Genomic DNA, 20,482 nt, shown 5'->3' on the forward strand with positions numbered 1-20,482 from the left:
CATGCTCCTCAGTAATGGGTACCAATGTTGCCTTGGCCAGTCTAGAGCTATCAGGATGATCCTTGGACGGTCCTCTTTGATTTTCAATAGTACCTTGTGCATCAAAGGAAGTGGTGGGAATGCATATGCTGTCAGGTTTTTCCAACTGAAAGATAGGGAGTCCACTTTCCAAGCAAGTGGGTGGTACGTCCTTGTGCAGAATTTCTTCAGTTGGTGATTGTGTGGGGATGCAAATAAGTCTATTTCTGGTAGTACCCACTCTCTTGTAATGGTTTTGAAGATGTCCGGATGCAGCATCCATTCGTGGGCATCCGTGGTAGTTCTGCTTAGTATGTCTGCTAGAATGTTTTCTTTTCCTGGCACAAAAATTGCTTGCAACTGAATGTTGAAGCTCAGGGCCACATTCCAGAGGTCCATTGCCATCCGGCATAGAGGGTACGAATGTGTGCCTCCCTGTTTGTTGATGTACCACATAACTGTGGTGTTGTCTGTCCTTATCAACAGTTGACCTTGTCGAAGAAATGGTCTGAATGTCTGAATTGCCAGTTTTACTGCCAGCATTTCCTTTTGATTTATGTGTAGGTGCAGCTGGTCTTGAGTCCATAAGCCTTGTATGCACTTGTCCAGCATGTCGCCCCAACCGAGGTCTGAGGCGTCCATTGTGATTGTCTGGCTTGGTTGAGTGCTGTGGAAGGGCAGTCCTTTGTTTGATTGACAGGCTTGAGCCCACCATTGGAATTCTTGTTTCAGGCATGGGATTATTGGAATTTGGGTTTCTAGGCTGTGCTTGTGCTGAGACCATAAATTCCTTAGGTACCACTGTAACTTTCTCATATGCAGTCTGGCATGTGGAACCAATATTATGCAGGATGCCATGAAACCCAAGGCTTGCAGGACTTTTCTTGCTGTTAGCTGGTTCTGCTTTGTTAATGCCAAGAAGTAGAGAGGAGTTTCTGTTTTCTACTGTTAGGAATGCCATTTGTTTTGATGTGCCCAGCTCTGCACCCAAAAAGGTTATACTTTGGGATGGTATCAGCCTTGACTTTTTTATGTTGACTGTGTATCCCAGGGCTTGCAGTAGATAAATGACCCTTTTCAAGTCTTTTGTTAGCTTGTTTTTGTTGTCTGCTTGTAACAGGCAGTCGTCCAGGTAAGGGTAGATTTGGATTCCCTGAAGCCTGCAATGAGCAATTACTGATGCCAGGCATTTCGTGAACACTCTGGGCGCAGTAGATAAGCCAAAGGGCAATGCTGAGAATTGATAATGCTCTGATCCTGCAAGAAATCTGAGGTATCTTCTGCAATTTGGTCGTATGGGGACGTGCAGGTATGCCTCCTTGAGATCTAGAGTTACCAGCGAAGACTCCTTGCCCAACATGGGAAGAAGCTGCTGTAGGGTCAGCATTTTGAATTTTGGGACAATGAGGAATGTGTTTAAAGCGGACAGGTCGAGAATAGGTCTCCATTGGTTTTCTTTTCTTGGTACCAGGAAGAGTCTGGAGTAAAATCCCTGTCCTTGCTCCATAGATGGTACCTTTTCTACAGCTCTCATCCTTAGTAAGTGAGTTATTTGTTTTAGAGCTTCTGCCTTTTGATTTGGAGGTAGGTTTGGCATTCCTCTCTTCCTTGGTAGAGTATGGAAGTGAAACCTGTAACCTTGGTCTATTGTCTGCAAAATCCACTTGTCTCCTGTGATGTAATGCCAGTTTACTGAAAATAAGGCTAGCTTCCCGCCCAAGGGTGCTTCTAGTTGTTCCCTGGTAGGCGGTGCCAGAGCCAAGTCAGTGTGATTGTCCTGTAGTAGTGGTGGTGGCTGTATCTGTGGCTGTACCTCGCTGGTTGTTAGCCTGCCACTGACGTCCCCTGTAGGCACCTCTGGATTGACCTCGGCCTCTTGAGCGTCTATTCCTGCCTCTCTGAGCTCTGGAGGTGTCTGGAAAGGACCAATTCTTGGAGGGCCAATTCCTGCTAAACCTTGGAGGCTGGACCTGTAAGAAATCTTTCACTGTCTGGACAGATTTTGCCTTCTCTTCCATCTTCTTCAGCACCTGTTGTGCAGGAGAGCCAAACAAATTGATCTTGTCCATGGGAGCATCTAGTAGCTTTAATTTGACATGGTCTGGTAAGGCCTGCTCTTTTAACCATGCATGTCTTCTGATCACTGTGCCAGTCATGGCTGATCTAAAGGAAGCTTCCAGTGCATCATAGCCGCATTTTAAGGAATGATTACTGACCTGCTGAATGTTATGTACCATTTCCTGAATAGATTTTTTGTCTAATGGTTCATCCGAGGACAGCTTTTTAGTTAACTGGTCTAACATAAATTCTTGATACTGGATCATGTGGAATTGACAGTTCAAGGCCCTAGCTGAAAGAGTAGCAGAAGTGTAAACTTTTTTACCCCATCTCTCTAAGGACCTGGATTCCCTTTCAGAGGGGAGGGGGTTTTTGGCAGAGGTAGCTGCTACAGCCTTAGGTCCCTGGGAGATAGTTTCGGGATCTGCAAAAGGAGCCTTATACAAATGATAAAGTGTGTCCGGGACCCTGTAGTACCTATCGGGCTTAGCAGGGGCCGGTGGTAGTGAATCAGGAGCAGTACAAGCATCATTAAATGCATCATCCACAACAGAGAGAACTGGAGGGATGGCTAAAGGCCTATGCTGTGGTAAATGCAGAAAGGTTCTAAGCCTTTTTCTAGAGTTTGAAAAATCCTGGCCCTGCCACTGAAATTGTTCCCTCATAGCATGCAAGGTTTCCCCAAAGGAAAATTCCTCAGGCGGAGAGGCAGAAGGAATGGACTCTTCACCATCAGAGTCTTCATAAGGGGAGAAAGGGTCCTCTGGAGGGTTTGTATTATCTGAATCATAAGAGGAGTCATCTGTAGAAACTGGCTCAGGGGGCTCTGCTCTAGGCCTCTTCTCTGCAGGTGGGTGAGAGGCCCTGTCTGGGTGAGGTTGGGATCCCCGGATCAAAGAAATGAGATCCTCTGCTAGACTAAGCATTTGTGAACTAGAGCTAGGCCTGTGAGAGGGGGTCTTAGCAGGCACAGATTTGGTAGATTTAGCTGCTTTAGCCCTGGCAAAGGCCTTAATCGACATGGTTGCAGGTGGCCCAGCAGCTCCACGTGCAGGGGTTGAAATATCCAAGGGTATAGTATCAGATAATTCCTGGGAACCTGCAAGAGCAGGTGGGATTTCAGAAGCCGATTCCACCAGGTTGGATGAGGCCTCGGTAGGAGGAAAGTTTTGGCTGAAGGAAGAACCGCGAGCTCGGTTTCAGCGAAACCGAGACACTCATGATTGGCTTAACCGCGGTTTCGCCGAAACCGCAGACGCGAGTGTCGGTCCTTTTCCTGCGCTTTTAGATATTTGCGGTCGGAGGATCCGGCGGCATAATGTAAGCAAAATCTGAGCGAAAAACTCCTCAGCAAATTCCGACTGGCGTCTAAGCGTCCGTCGGTTAAAAAGCACAGGCTAGACAAGCTGCTACGCCGTGGTCTGGGCCTAAACAAGGTAAGCAGTAAGAGTGGAAATCTTTATGAGGTATTTGTTTCCCACAAGTTAAACAGTTATTCACTTTTTCTGACATCGGCTGAGGCAAGAAAGAGTCCCCAACGGGTACTTAGCTTTAGAAGTCTTCGGTAGTAGAAGAAGTATTCGGTAGTAGTAATCTCTGGTTCTGACCGACCGGCACTTGCGAACAGCTTCTGCTTCGGGCGCCACGCGGCAAGAAAGACTGAGGAAAATGGCGTCGGCTGATGCCTTTATACCCGAAGAACTGCAGCTATGACGTCGGGTGAAGTGCAACACCAGCCGAGGCCAGACCCAGACTTTGGAATCTGGCCGACCGAAGGGCTGCCTGACGACAGGACAACCCATTTGTAAGGACTGCAGATGCATCCTTGAAGGACATCAAATTAGAAACTTTTCTGACAGAAAAGGTTATATTAGACTAGTCTGATAGCAATTATCTACACTTGGCTCAAGAGAAGCAGCTTGACAAGACCAAATGGTGACGCAGCAAACGAAATCTGAGGTAACAGGGAGGGGGGAATTCTGGATAAGAATTTAGCTCGAAAGTTTGTAGCTGATGCGAGCTTGGAAGATGGCCGGCTCGGTTCCGAGGTCGGAACCGATACCCATACGTAAGGAATGAATGAGGATTAACAATATCAGATACTATTTTATAGGAAGGATCAACAGCCTGAATTAAACCCCGAGCCAGAAACATGAAATTACTCCTGCACAAGGAAATTTAAGGAGGAGTGCTGGAAAAAGGACTGACAGTTTGTTCCACAGTCAAGCCGAAAATGATGCCTCTTTCCCAGGGAAAACATGCAGTAAACGCTGGTAAAAGTTTAGAGTCTGTAAAAGTCGCTTTTTTCAGTTTAAAACACAGTAAAATGTGCTTTAAAACACTTTGCCATCTCTAAAAGCACAATTACTCCACAGAAAAAAAATGTTTTTTAAATACTTTAAATTGACAGGAAAAAAATAGAAGTTATGTTCTTACCATAACGTTCCATGTTAGTTGTCTTCTTCTCGCCTTCTTCTTGCTGGATGGGTTCGGAGCCGACCTCGGCTCCGACTCGGCCACTCTAAAAGCTCGAGAGTTGGTTCCACCGGCTCGAGGCTCCCCTTATATCCCACAATGCTAGGCGAGAGTTACCTCAGATCTCGTTTGTAAGCTAACCCCAGCTTATAATAGTAACAGAATAACTGTAAAACAGAGTCCACCTCTAACAACAGGAAGAAAGAAGGGTGACCTACATCCTGAACCAGGAAATATGCATAATAGCATATGTCTAAGAAAGAGGTGGTAGAAAGAGAGGTCACAATCACAACTCCTCTAGGTCTGTCCAGGCCAGGGGGAAGGAGGGTGGGACGCAAGAAGAAGGCGAGAAGAAGACAACTAACATGGAACATTATGGTAAGAACATAACTTCTATATGTTAAGTTGTCTATCTCGCCTTCATTCTTGCTGGATGGGACCGTCCTAGCACCTTGTCCCGGGTGGCCTAACGGAACAGACTCCTGAGAACAGTGGAACCAAAGTTAGCTCTATGCCTAGAAGCTAAATCCAACTTATAATGAGAAATGAAAGTGTGAGGAGTAGCCCAAGTAGCCGCTGCACAAATGGTGTCAATAGGCAGTCTGTCTTGGAAGGCTAAAGAAGTAGCCAAAGCTCTGGTGGAATGAGCCTTAGGTTTATCAGGCAGCTTTTGATGTCTAATTTCATATACAAGGGAAATCAAAGATGTTAGCCATCTGGATAATGATACCTTTGAAACTGAAAGTCCCTTTCTGCTCTCCGATAGGAGACAAACAACTGATCAGATTTTCTGACCTGTTTAGTTCTATCCAAGTAGTACCTCAATTGACGGTGAACATCCAGGCAGTGTAATTTTGTTCAGACCTATTGGAGTATTCTGGAAAAAGACCGGTAGATCAATGCTTTGATTCAGATTTGTGTCGAGACCACTTTAGGCAAAAGGACGGGTTAGTTCGTAAGGATACTCTGTCCTTATGAACCAAAAGATAAGCAGGGCGACAGCTGAGTGCTTGAAGCTCTGAAACTCTTCTAGCTGATGTAATAGCTACCAGAAAAAGAGTTTTCCATGATAATAATTTTAAAGAACAGGAGACTGCAGGTTCGAAAGGGGAAGAATCAAAGAAGCAAGAACTAAATTTAGGTCCCAAGGAGAAGGAGGATTTCTTATAGGAGGTCTGAGAAGAAAAACTCCTTTCAAAAAGGCTTTGCAGAGCTTGTGGGACATTAGGGCAGATTCAGAAATACCCACATGAAAATTAGAAATAGCTGCCAATTGAACTTTAAGTGTAGAGGAGATGAACCTGCATGGAAGAGTTCAGCTAGAAAATCAAGGACTAGTTGGATGGAAGCAGTGAAAGGATCTATGTCCTTTCCTTGAGCCCAATATGTGAAGCATTTCCACTTACTCAAATAAATCTTTCAGTGGAAGATTTATGGGAAGCTATCAATATATCTCTAACAGAGTGAGATAATTGAGGAAGCCTGGCTAAGGTTGGAACTGGAGGAACCAAGCAGTGAGGTTCAGAGAGGGAGGGGCGATGAAACTGACCAGACTGATGGATCAAAAGATCTGGAACTAGGTCCAGATTCCACGGTCGCTCAAAGAAAGCGATGTAGAAAGGGGAACCACACTTGTCGAGGCCAGTAAGGAGCAATGAGGATCAATGAGGCCTTCTGAGCGATAGCTTTCTGTATTACTTGAGAGATCAGTGGGAAAGGAGGAAATGCATACAGAAGTCCCGGGGCCAAACTTGGACTAGGCGTCTCTGCTGGGTTGGCCTGGTAAAGGGAATAGAGTGAAATATTCTCTGCACTTGCTGTTTTGGGGAGTAGCAAAAGATCGCAGCAAGGCTGACCCCACTTGAGAAATATTTCTCTCACTACAGAGTCTTTCAGAGCCCACTCCTGAGGCATGAGTATAGCTCTGCTCAACTTGTCCGCAATTTGATTGGACTTCCGGGGATGTGCGTTGCTATCAGAAACCGCTGAGAAGAAATCGCCCATTGCCACAGTCTGAGTGCTTCTCGACACAGGGGTATGATCTGGTCTCGCCTTGTTTGTTGATGTACCACACTACAGACATATTGTCTGTCTGGATTACAATCGTTCCCAAGGGAAGAGAGTCTTGAAGGGCTTGCAACGCTAAAAGCACTGCTCTCATCTCCAGAACATTTATGTGCAAGTGGCATTCGTTTGGTTGCCATGTGCCCTGGACCGTCCTGCCCTGATAATGCCCCCCCCACCCGATCAGGGAGGCATCCGTTGTCAGAGTAGCAACCGGAGGAGGTGGAACAAAGGGTCTTCCGACAGGAGCTGGGGAAGACATCCACCACATGAGATGCTTTTTGCACGCTTGCGTGATCATAATGGTGTGAGACATTGGAAGTTCCTGGTATGACCATTGAGTAAAGAGCATCCATTGAAGGATCCGCATGTGGTATCTGGCTAATGGAAGCAGAGGTATGGCCGCTGCCATAATTCCCAACACCTTTAGAACTAACCTGGCTTTGATTCTGTTGTTGTTGAAAAGGAGTGATACCAATTTGTGAATGTCTGATATTCTCTGATGTGTTAGTCTTGCAGACATGTTTATTGTATCTAGATTTAGCCTATGTAGGTAATAGTGCGACAAGGCGACAAAACAGACTTTTCGCAATTTATTGAAATACCCAGCTTTTGACAAAGCGAAAAGTGTAATCTCTGGCCATCAGAAGGAGATGCTTGGTGGAAGCTGTGAGGAGCCAGTCGTCCAAATATGGAAACACCTGGAATCCTTGTCGTCTCAGGTGAGAAGCTACCACTGCCATGCAATTGGAAAACACCGGGGCAGTGGTGAGACCAAAGGGCAGGGCCCTGAACTGAAAATGACTGGTTCCCAGCCTGAAGCGGAGGAATCTTCTGGGCGTCTGTTCATCTTTATGTGATAGTGCATCCGAAGGTCTATAGAGCACATCCAGTTTCCTTTGCCCAAAAGGGAAGATTGGATTGCAGCGTGACCATCCGAAATCTTGTTTTCTTGACTGATTTGTTCAAGACACTGAGATCCAAAATTGGTCTCCAGTCCCCTGTTTTCTTTGGAACTAAAGAACCTTGAGTAGATTCCGGATCCTTGCTCGTCTGCTGGCACTGGCTGAATTGCTCTTTTTGCAAGCAGGTTTGAAATCTCCAAAACTGCCAGATCCCTTTTGGCCGGTGGGACATCTGGAAGGGATTTTTTGACTGATTTGGAAGCGAAGAAAGGGGATAGAATAGCCTTCGGAAATGATGGACTGTACCCATTTGTCTTGAGTCAGGGATAGCCAGGCTTCTGGGTACAGTGACAATCTTCCCCCGACTGCCTCCGAAGATGGGCAGGCGGGCAACACCTCAGGGATGCTGAAAGGGCTTGTCAGGAAGGCTTCCCGATTGCCCTGGTTCTATGGACCCCCTGCCCCTAGGGCGGCGTCTACCATTGTTATTCCCACCTCTGCCTCTGGCGGAAAAGCGACTCTGTCGTCAGGCGAAGTCCCTTGAGGTTGTTTACGGAATCACATCTTTCCACCTTTCTGGCCTTTGGGGTAAGGCCTGGAAGGAGTAGGAAAACGGACTCCGGCGGCAGAAAGGGTCTTGCCATCAGTCTCGCTCCTAGTCAAGGTTTCTTTCACTTGAGGACCAAAGAGGATGATCCATCAAGCGGGAGTTCGTGAAAGAAGTCTTGAAGGGTCCATAAATTGCATAGCCGCATCCAGGCATGCCTACGTAAGGCCACACCTGTCCCTGCGGCTCTGCTCGCTCCATCAGCCGCGTAAGAAAGAAGGCGCATGGAGGAGTTGGTTATGGAATTAAGGGTAGCCAGCTGCGTGTTCATCTTATCTTGGAAACCCGCAGCTGTAGGGTCCTTTAACATTTCACTCGCTTCCTTGATCAAGTCCCTTTGAAGACGAGTAAAATGGCACAGGTAGTTCAGCGAACGCATGGTAAATGTCGCTGACGAGAACATCCGCTTTCCGTACCTATCCATGGACCTAGATTCCTTGTTAGGTGGATGGACAGGTACTGAAGGATCAGCTAGCTCCTTCTTAGTGGCAGCAGCTACCAAAATAGCATCCACAGAAACTCCTTTTGTTAAAAATTGTTTGTCTGCTGGAGCTGTTATGAACTTGGAGGGTCTCCTGGGAGTGGGGTCCACTGAATCAGGAGCCGTCCATGCCTTCTTAGCAACCACCTGCATGAGGGGGTGGAAGGGGGGGGGGACACCCAGGAGGTGGAAGGACGAGAGCCAAACGCCTCAAGATACACAGATTCGTCCTCCGAAGGGTTGAGGGCTGGCCAATTTCCCCTCTGTTTCTGGATCTCCAGAATGTCTGCAAATGAGACATCTTCAGAAGGGGAGCAGGGGAACCCTCAGAGTCATCCAAATCTTTGTCTGGCGTGATGGACTCAGGTGAGTCAATGTGTTTCCTCTTACACTTCCTCTTCCGAGGGGGCTCTTCTGCCAAATCAGGAGAGGCCTCGAAGAGGATGAAATCCCACAGGGGTTCCTGAGGAGCTGGCTCTCTGCGGTCCGGGATGAGGGAGTGAGTCGACTTAGCCTGAGGCACCATAGAGGGAGGCGGACGGAGCCGACTGTGGAGTAGAGCCAGGCTCTAACACACTCCGCATGACCTCGAATGCACCCCTGTCAGGCAGAGCCAGAGGTCCCGCTCCGAAGCTAAGAACCCCCTCGGCACCGACAGTGATGGCTCGAGGCCGATGTCGAGCCGAACTCACCAGCCGAAGCACCGAGAGGGAGAGGGGTCGGACAAGGGTCGATGCCACTCACCCCTCGAGCCGGCGAGGGAAGTCCGGCGCCGAGATTCTTCCAAGGAAGAAAGCGGAGCCGGCAGCGGGCGAAGACAATTGTATCGGCTCCGGCGCTATCACAGTCTCGGTTCCGACGACCCGGCTCGAGCTCAAGAGAGTCGAAGGAGGAATATGTTGATGGAGCGGGGCAGGCATCGACTGATGAGTCGGGCTCTGAAGCATCTGGGCCAGTGCCTCGGACTTAAGTAGTCGACTCACTACCCTCTGAAGGTCATGATCCGACAGCCTCGATGACCTAGAGGAGTGAGATCTTTGGCTCCGTTCAGACAGCAGGGGAGATCCTGGAGCCGAATGAACGGAGCCAAGAGATGGTGACCTGGACCTCTTCCTAGTTGTCGGCTCCGAAGGTCTGGTCGGAGCCGACACGGGAACTTCTACTACCTCGGCTCCGGCCGGAGCCGAGGGGGCCACAGAAACTCTGGTCTGAGACTTATCGGCTCCAGCCCGAGCCGATGAAGGCAGAGGTTGAGAAACCTTAGGTCTCGGCTCAGTTGCCGGAGCCGAAGACCTAGATGCCTTGGAGGGCTTCCCTGTTGAAACAGACAGGGAATCCTCTGGCTTGAGTAAGCCTCTGAGTATCAATTTATTCTTTCTTTCCTGCAGGACCCTGGGGCTGAAGCCATGGCACACAGCACAGGAGTCCTGCAGGTGCAAAGGCCCCAGACAGTAGACACAAGAAGTGTGAGCGTCTGTCAGAGACATTTTCTGACAGCACGCATCACACTTCTTGAATCCGGAGACCTTTGCTTCTTTAGACATTTTTTTTTTTTTTTTTTTTTGAACAGGTGTACACAAACACACACACAAACACACTAGTTACACCCTGTCAAGTTAAATTATAATAAAACCAGTAACTATGGATTTTAAAATAAAATAATACACACACACTCCACTAGGGAAGGAAAGGCCTGTAGGCCCAAGGGAAGAACCTAAGGTTCTTGAGGGAAAAAAACGGAAATTTTTTTAGAAGGTGATAAAATTTTTTCTAAACTAAGGGAATTAAGTAAATATATAAATTAAAGGGGTTTTTAAAGACTAATTTCAACAAGAAATATTACTCACCAAGAACCGGTAGAAAAACCAACCTCGAAGCTGTAGCGGCAAACGAGATCTGAGGTAACTCTCGCCTAGCATTGTGGGATATAAGGGGAGCCTCGAGCCGGTGGAACCAACTCTCGAGCTTTTAGAGTGGCCGAGTCGGAGCCGAGGTCGGCTCCGAACCCATCCAGCAAGAATGAAGGCGAGATAGACAACTTAACATCAGAGCTTTCATTTAAAAGTACAATACAGTCTACTGACAGTCCATTAAAACACAACCTCCTAACTTTAAAATAACTTTCATGAACAGGAAAATGTTATCAAACAATTTTTTAAACTGAAGTTTTTCCCCATGAAGGGAGCTCACCTGCCCAGCAAAGGAATGGCGCAAGCCAACTCTCAATCCTCGAAGGCCTCAGAGGAGCGTACCCTCCAGCTTCAGGAAAGCTCTGAAGGGCTTGGCACCCATAACTGCCTTTTTAGTTAGCTCAGCTTGAACTAATGGTTTAGGTATGTGGAAGGTGCCCTGAAGCTTTGGAAACTGGCCAGCTGTTAAATCTTTGCAGGATATATAACTCATACAGCTTAGGCTGCTGCATCAGTGATCAATATGGACATCATCGCTGCTTTTGAAAACACGGTAAGATCTGAACAGGAAAAAATGGTAGGACCTAAATCATCTATGGTGGGGAAAATGGAAATGACGGAAATAAAATGTACTAAAGAGTTTCTGGGTGATAAACTAAATCTAGGTAATAATTCAACCATAAAGCAACTCTTGGGAAAAGATAACTACAGGGGAGGGTGTAATTTCCATTTACAGGGGAAATGCTTTCCAGAATCAAACACAAGGAACCATCTCAGAAGCATCAACATTCTCGAGCAGAGTGGAAATTATGAAGGAAGGCCTGAAAACAAATTCTTGGGTTGAACTTGACACAATTCAGTCAGTTAGTACTCCTTGCTACAGAAGTTCTCTTTTGTAATATTTTGCGCTTGTGTGTAAATATACACAAACTCTGCATGCACACTTCTAACACTAAAACAGTACTTCCTGATCTACTGTTCCTTGTTTCATTGTTATACTGTTACATTTACTTCTTGTCATAAATTAAACACTTTTAAATATACTAAAACATTCGTCAATATGCAAATATTATACTAATGTGAACAGTTCTACTGTTTATGAGGCTCTTGATTTTTGACCTGTTCCATTACCATACATCTCAGTTTTTAGATACCATAAAAACTCTGGCCTCAAACTTGCCCAAACTTAGATAAACAGCACACTTATTATTTCGGGGAAAAAAAAAGTGATGGAGCGAACTGAAATCACAAGGGGTGGGAATAACCAAGAAACCAAAAATGCATATGAGAAGCAGTAATGCAAACCTGTATTTCGTATTATATAATCTAACACCACAAGTCTTTCAAACTGTAGCTGCAACTGCCGACTGGTGTTTTCAGGTAAAGGTTCTGCCTCAAACCGTCTCAGCCAAAAGTCAGCATCCTTGTAACCATCGACAAACAACTGGAAAGAACCAACCTGAAAAGAAAGCAGTCAATAAATTACAATTGGTTCTTATTAAAAGCAGTCAATATAACACTCACTGATTAAAATAATTCAAGTCTCCAATCCAAGACATGACTGTAACTGTCATAAATATAACAGAAATTTAAATTACTTCTGCAAGTAGATAAACACCTAAGTACATTTGCAACGTGTTGCTCATGCAGTGACACAAAGGCAGCAGCTTGGGTGCAAAAAGCTTCAGAGCTTTCCTCTCTCAAGGAAGGATGGCCAGAGCCATGAAAGGGAAAAATGCTAGGAAAGAAAAATTCAACATAAATATAAAGCATACAACTACATACACAAGGGTATATATTCCCACCCCCTAGTGATACACCAGCAACAACCAAATAAGAGGGGTGGAGGGAGGGGCACAGCTGCTGTTACTGTAAATTTACTTTATACACCTTTCCTATATTCAACATCAGCTCACTGTTGCAGTTGTCTAAGATATTTGGGTAGATAAACAGCATTGAGGGTTACGTAGGGAGGAGGAAAGAATTCAGAAGTCCCCTGAACAAGTCCATTTTGTTGGGTAGCTTGTGATGGTGACCTCTGACCAGATGATGAAAAAGGGGAAACCAGTGGTGCCTGGACAAAAAGAGAGTCACCAACAAGATTTCTGATCTTCCCCTTTGGATCCTCAACAGAACACGAGGAAGGCATAAAGGTATTTCCCCTCCAAATAAAAAGACAAGGGATCCTGGATTAAAACAAACTGAGCTGCCTATTCTGAGTGAAGGCAAACAGGTCAATTTGTGGAATACCCCGTTTGTTGAATATGTCCAGGAAGACCTCCCTGTTTAGCATCCATCTGTGAGAATCTTCCATGGACCTGTTTAAAGCATCCACAAGCACCAATTGTCTGATTCTATGAGGCCCTTTTGGAGGATGCTTGTGTCGGCCGGAGAGTCGATTATGGCGCCCAGTTTGCAGTCATCTGCGAACTTGGTCAGCCACAGTCCTTCCGTGTTGGCCTGTAACTCCGAGAAATATATACCGAACAAGAGAGGTCCCAGGACTGAGCCTTGCGGGACGCCACTTGTAACTGGTTTGGAGTCTGACATGGCTCCAGCAATTCTAACCATGTGGGTTCTGTCCTTGAGCCAGTTTGCAACCAATCTAGTGACATAGGGGTTTATATTTAAGCTGGTGAGCTTATCTATAATGCCCGAGTGGGGTATTGTATCGAAGGCTTTTGCGAGGTCCAGGTAGGCTGTGTGGACCACCTTCCCCTCGTCAATGGCCTTGGTGACTGTTTCAAAGAAATCAACCAGGTTTAAGAGGCAGGATCTGCCCTTAAAGCTGAACTGGGTAGGATCCAGGGTCTGTAGGTCACCAATATCTTTATTTATGCGGTCCATGATGATCCTTTCCATAGCTTTGAAGACCAAGCTAGTCAGGCTTATGGGGTGATAGCTTCCAGGATCCGTTGAGGCACCACCTTTGTGGAGAGGGACCACTGTTGCTGTACGCCACTCTTTGGGTACATATCCTGTAGTAAGGCTGAGATTGAACAGTAGTTTTATGTTTGGGTTTAGCTCTTCTTGGAATTCATGTAGGACGCAGCCCGGGACACCGTCTGGTCCCATTGATGCTGTGCTTTTGCTTTGGAGAGGGCAGCTCTTACCTGAACATCTGAGATGTCAGGGGGGCAGCACTCTGCTGGGATAGATATTTGCCCTTTTGGTGTGGGGGGGGGGGGGGAGAGGTTTGCGCTGAACCTGTCAGCTAGGATGTTGGCAATGTATGTGGGTTTGGTGTATTTGTTGTCATTTTGGACCAATTCTGAGCATATCTGGGAATTCCCACCCAGGTTCCTAACATAACTAAAGAAAGCCTTGTGATTATCCTTAGTGTCCTGTGCAATTTTTCTCTTGAAGCTGGCCTTAGACGATTTTATGAGTGCCCGTAGTTTTTTGCTAATACTGATCAGAGATGCCTTCCCTTTTTGGGATTTTGCTCTATCATGTAGTAGCTTCCTCCTTCTATTGTATAGTTTGTTTATGGCTGGGGTCCACCAGACAGGACGTCTGCCTTTGGAGGATTGGGTCTTGGTTTTATTTGGGATTGCATGATTCATGCATTCCTGAAGGTGTTCATAGAATGCGTTTATAAAGGATTCTGCGGTTTGGGCCATACTTTCCACAGGCCCAGGGGCTTTGAAGGATTCCACCTCGGTTTTGAGGAGTGTGAAATTTGCTTTAGAGAAGTTTTTCACTGTGGTTTTCAGGGCAGGGGGTGAAGTCGGGATGTGAATATCCAGTGAGATTAGTTTATGGTCTGATCTTACCAGTGAGGGATACACTTCTGATCTGGAGCATAGAGTCCCCATGTTGGTGATGATCAGGTCCAGTATGTTTTCCCCTCTTGTGGGAGGGGTAACAAGTTGTTCCATAGCATTTGAGTTTATAAATTCTAGGAACCTTTGGGCTAGGGTTTTGAAGCTAGTGTATTGCTCCCAGTCTATGTTTGGGTGGTTGAAGTCGCCCAATATAATGGTGTTTGGAGAGACCTTCATATTTTCCAGTGTTCTCAGGAAGGCCGAGTGGGGTTCCTGGGTTTGGGAGGGTGGTCTGTAGCAGGCTATAAACTGGAAGGCAGTTTTACCCACTGTTAGTTGCACATGGATAGTCTCTGATGCTTCGTGCTGTGCCACCAACCTGGAGATGTGGGTATCTTTGACGAATATTGATACTCCCCCTCCTTTTGTGGTTCGGTCCAAGTTTTGGGGCCGAAAAGCATGGTATGAGGTATAACCTGGTAGTGCTGGGGTGCTCTCGGAAGCCTTGAACCAGGTTTCTGTTACTGCACGGATATCGATGTTCTCCATGCTAAAGAGAGTTTCGAGTGCATGCATCTATGGTTGGACAGTTAAAGTCACCCAGGATCATGGCAAAGGGTTGAATCTTGATAGATTCAAAGAGGTCCAAATAGATGGAGTGGGCATCTTGAGTCAAAGACAGGGGCCTATAGCTAGCTATGATTTGAATAGGGATTTTGTCAACATTTAACTGCACCTACAATGTCTCCTGTGAATCATACTGTTTGACCAACCTGGAGGTGTGCATGTCTTTAATATATACTGCAACTCCACCTCCTTTTGCTTCGCTGTCCACGGTTTGGAGTCTGAATGTACGATAGGATGAGTAACCTAGTATAGCTGGGGTGCTCTCTGCAGCTTTGAACTAGGTTTCTGTGACTGCACAAATGTCAGCATCTTCCAGGGTTAAGAATGCTTGCAATGAGTGCAGTTTCATGTTTAGACTCCTAAGAAGCCCAAGGGAGATAGATGCAGGTCATCTCTGGCAAAGCATTGCAGTCTGTCGATCATGTCTTCCCAGGTTGTCAGGTACTGGTTACCATCTGTTTTGATGAAGTCCCTTTCACTTGTTTTTGGGGACAAAATTGGGAGGGTAGGTGGCCTAATGGTTAAGGTGTTTGCATTATAAACACAAGGTACATGGTTTGAGTCTCACAAGGGATAACTGGCTAGGCTTAAAATGGCTTGCAAGGGCAGTTAGCCTAGTACTAATCTATGAACCTATGAACCTAAATTGCTCATTTTTTTTTCTATGCTTGATGTTACTTCTGTGGTCCCTTGGTCCCTGTTTCGCTCCACACACCTTCCTTTTGGTTACTTCGGGTTTGTGTTCACCCTTGTGTTGGTTATTTTATTAAAAAAGGCCCTTTGTTAGACAGAATCTTGATCTACTCCAAGGAAGGTGACTCTGGGTGTTAGATGTCAGTTGTAGCTTCTGGACACAGAGGATGAGGACCACCTTCTGAAAGCAATATATGGTGATTCACATGGCAGTTGGACATTCTGCTGATAATGCTACCTGGATCACACAATCATCTAACTATGGATAAATGTGAGCACCCTTGGTTCTGCAAAATGTGATAATATATACCAGACATTTGGTAACTTTACTGGGAATAGTAGATGAGCCAAATTAAAAATTGGTAGTGTAAATATCCTGCCTGAAAACATAGGAACTTCCTATACTCCTAAAGGATAGGAACATGAAGGTAGTTGTCCTTCAAATCCTGAGTTATCATCTAAGCCCTTAAGAAGATAAAGGCAAGAGTTTTTTTTGAAGGGTTAACAATTTGAATTTAGGTACTATGAGTGATTTGTTGAGTCTTAAAACAATTCAGGGTGGTTCTCCAGGTCCCTTCTTTACTGGGGAATAAGAGGCATGAACAGAATCCTATGGCCATCTCTCTTGGAGGAAATGATTGATTGCCTGGCTTGGACACCTGTGCCTACAAGACTTGGATTGTTGCTTTTAAAACCATCTAGACCTACAAAGCTGATGTAAGTATATATTTTTGCACTCGCTAAACTATTTCAGTGATATTTCAAACATCTGTGCTGCATTTACTTATTTGGTTGAATTTATCACGGTTTTCAGCCTGCATTTGTTAAAGAAACTCAGTCTGTTTATTACCGCACTGCTCTTAAGTTGTTTAGCAGTATTCTGCAAAAGCTGTTCTGAGTCTACAAAAACATTTCTAAATTTTGCAAAGTGTTTGTGTGCTGTGAACATTTCTCAGGGTTAGTGAATTTATTTCCCTGGATTCCTGATACTGCAATAATTCTTACTTTTGTTAAAGCATTTGTTATTACACTTGAGCTCAAAGTCAGTTTGTTTTACACTGGAAGGGATCTTTTGCACTCTGGTGGGAGCAGAGGGCTAAATTCAACCCATCCAAGGTGGGAAATACTGGTTGATGGCTTATTGTGTTTTCATCTGATTCTGAGGCTTTAACTTTGGAAAAGTCTTTCATCTTACTGGCATAAAAGGATTACATTTTTTTAAGATTGTGCTCATTTATTCAGAGCTTCAGTGTGTCTGCATTTGACACAAGTCTGCAAGACTTGGATTTTTGCTTCCAAAATCATCTGAACCTAAAAAGCTGATACAAATATACTTTTTGCACATATTCTGTTTCAGTGATATTTACCACTTCTTTGCTGCATTTATTTAATTTGTTAAATTTATCACTGTTTTTCAACCTACACTTGCTAAAGAAACTGTTAACTGTACTGCTCTTAGACGGTTTTAACAAATGCTATAGAAAAGAAGTAAGAATTCCTGTAATATCAGGGAATCCTTCAAAATATGTTCACTAACCCTGAGAAATACTCACAACACACAAAAGCTTTGCAAAGCTTAGAAATATTCAGTATTCTGCGAGAGCTGTTCTGGGTCTGCCAAAATATTGCTAAGGTTTGCACAGCTTTTGCAAGTTGTGAACATTTCTCAGGGTTAGTGAACTCATTTCCAAGGAATCCTGATATCACAGGAATCTGTAATTCTGTTATAAAGCAATTGTTACTGCACTTGAGCTGAAAGGGTTCTTTTGCACTCTGGTGGGAGCAGAGTTGAAGTCAACCCATCCAAGGTGGGAACTACTGACTAATAGCTGATTGTGTTTTTATCAGATTGACCTGAGGATTTAATTTTAGAAAAGTGTTTCATCCTGCTGGTATACAAGCCTCTTGCGCAAATGCTGTTCCCTGTGCTTGCATACAAACAAACCTCTCCAGTTTAAAATCCTCTATAGGAAACACTTTCCATAGTCTTCCACTGTTCACATCTGCTCGAACAGATGTGAGTTTGTACAGAGGGTGGTACCACTGCAAGTCATCTAATAGTATGGGTCTATATCACGCTATCGAATGGACTAAATAGCGAATGCTATTTAGTTATCTGATACTGTAGAAATGGCAAAATAGCGAAGTCACGGAACATCTAATTTTTTCCCAAGGGAAAAAATTTGGTGGGCTGTCTTCGGGACTTTGCCATTTCTTCTACTATGGTGCAATCTTGCAGTTGGTTTATTTAAGTAGGGGGAGTGTTGGGGGCGAAGCCCCCCACTTAAATTTGTGTTTAAGTTTTTTTTTTTTTTTTTTATGGAGCAGCGAATTTTTTCCCTGGGAAAAAATTTGCTGTTCCGTTTGTTCAATATTTTGTTGTTTCGATATTATCGGTACGAGGAAATAGCATTCACTATTTACATCATACGATAATATGATATAGATGCAATAGTATACTACTAAACACTTTCACTTTGACCTTTAAGTGACTCTCCCTTACTCCTTGCCATCTAGAAATGGTGTTTCCTTGCCTTATATAAGTATAGGCTAGATTCAGACCATCTAGACTGGTATTAGTGTGCTCTTAAACCAACCATCTTACATTAAGAGGGCCTCCCTGCACCCTTGTGGCAGAAGTGTGTAGCTCAGGACCCATCTGAGTTGGGGATTACTGGAGAAATGCTCAGTTTGGGGCTTTCCTATAGGTAGTTGTGTTAAAACTGTTGACATTTGCCTGTATACAAGCCTCACATTTGTGCTTGATTTACCGGAGGTGCTCAATGTTTGGAAACTTTAGCCAGAGGTCTGGAGTGCATCTGCACTAAAATCCAAGGCATCCATTGAAAAAAAAAAAAAAGAAAGAAAAAAAGTATATTTTAAGCTAGCACTGCATTTTGTTAACTGTATTTAGTTGAATTACTGGTTTATTTTTGCTATTTGTGACCAAGTCCAGCTAGCTCACTACCTTCCCCAAATACCACATTCAGAAAAATCCTGCCACAATGGACAGGCAATTTCCTATCATTTCTCCTGCCACCTTGATCGATATTGACATCTTAAGGCAATGTAGCAATTGCCTCATGTATACGGACAACCATTTACTCCTAAAGCAAAATACACGTGGAACTGGAGTCAATTCTCTCATGTAAAAACAAACTAGACAAACAGGTTGTCAGCACATACACTTCACCTCTCACACAAAATAAGGTCATGACACCTAAACCCACATACGCAGAGGTACTCGCTAAAAGCCTAAAAGAACAGAGACCTCCCAAACGCACACCACCCACACTCAAAGCTAAAAGCAAAAAGAAACCACTACAGATCTCAACACACGCGTACACATGCACGCGCACACATACGCACATCTCAACAAATAAGCCCCTAAGGCAAAACACATCAAATTTCTTTCTTGGTCATAGGCAACTCCATAGTGAGACACCCACATTTCCCCCTCACCAGACTGGACAAGGAGAACGTCATAGTCAGCTGCCTATCAGGTGCTAGGATCAGACAAATAATGCAAGCACTCAAGTCTCTCAACAACAAGTACCGTTATGACTCTGTCATAGTCCTTGTTGGACTGAATGACTTGAGATGTACCTCCCTGGACTACATGAAGACAGACATGATGGAACTCTCTGATTATGCATCCCACTCTGATTATGCATCCCACAGGTATGTCCCTAGCCCTAAGAATATCCTAGACCTGGTGATTACCAACATGGGAAATCGATGCTTCACATCTATGGCCCCTCATTGGTCAGGTCTGACCATAAGCTAATCATCCTTGACATCCACATCCCACCCCCAGTAAGGAAACCTCCGTAAAAAAACTTCTCCAAAGCCAACTTCATGCTACTCAAGTAAGAAGTGCCAAACTTCATGACACCCATGCAGACGGGAACTGAAATTTCGACTGCTGAATCCTACACTAAGGCACTGTACGAGCACATCCACTTGTGCATGAATTGTGCCATCCCCAATAGAACCAAGATGCTCTCCTCCAAAAAAAGGAAGCCAATCTGGTGGTCCCATGCCATAAACAAACTTTACAACAAAAGGAAGAAACTGTTGCAGAAAAGAGGAAAATCCCAGGATGCAAAAAACTCCCTTACCAGCCTTAGTAAGAAGCTGAGATCCCACATAAAATCCTCCAAAGCTAGTTACGAAAATAAAATTGCCAAAGATTCCAAAGATAACCACAAGGCACTCTATAGCTATGTCAAGAATCTAAATGGCAATGCTCAGATCTGCTCTGAGCTACAACAGAATGGCATGAAATATACTGATCCCAAGGATATTGCCAATATCCTGGCAGATTGATTCAGTGCAAACATCACCCCCTTCTCACCCCCTAAAGGGCTCACCTCAATACCGAAATATTGCCAAATTCTGATAATAATGGCCACACAGGTAAAAAACACACTCTCCAAAGCTAAGAATACAGCATCCATGGGACTAGATGACATCCCAGGCTGTGTACTACATGAACTACAAAATGAACTGGCACCTCACCTAAGTGTCATGTTTAATCATAGCCTCACCTCAGGCTTCGTGCCCACTGAGTGGTGCACAGCTACAGTTATCCCACTCCACAAGGGGGGATCCACCTTGGATTCTGGGAACTACCGCACCATCAGTCTGACAAGCCTGATCTGCAAGGCCATGGAACATATTATCATGGAACTTATAAACAAAGACATTGGCAACCTTTAAACACTGGACCCCATGCAGTTTGGGTTCATGAAGGGCCGAACTTGTCTCCTGAACCTGACTGACTTCTTCGAATCAGTCTCCAGAACCGTCGACAAGGGTAAGCTGGTCCACACAGCCTATCTGGACCTCCCCAAGGCCTTCGACACCATCCCCCA

The 20,482-nt window shown here is 45.0% G+C and overlaps 1 protein-coding gene across 1 annotated transcript in view; it reads right to left on the minus strand.

Annotated features, from left to right (window-relative positions):
- Positions 1-20,482, minus strand: part of PI4K2A (phosphatidylinositol 4-kinase type 2 alpha) — a 1,139,234-nt gene that overhangs the window by 694,864 nt on the left and 423,888 nt on the right. The window contains exon 4 of the mRNA XM_044056228.1: positions 11,824-11,977. Coding sequence (XP_043912163.1) covers positions 11,824-11,977 — 154 coding nt within the window. The remainder of the gene's footprint in view (positions 1-11,823; positions 11,978-20,482) is intronic.

The sequence above is a fragment of the Protopterus annectens genome, chromosome 14.part0 (genome assembly GCF_019279795.1).
Source record: "Protopterus annectens isolate FY-2018-M chromosome 14.part0, PAN1.0, whole genome shotgun sequence".
Taxonomy (NCBI): Eukaryota; Metazoa; Chordata; order Ceratodontiformes; family Protopteridae; genus Protopterus; species Protopterus annectens.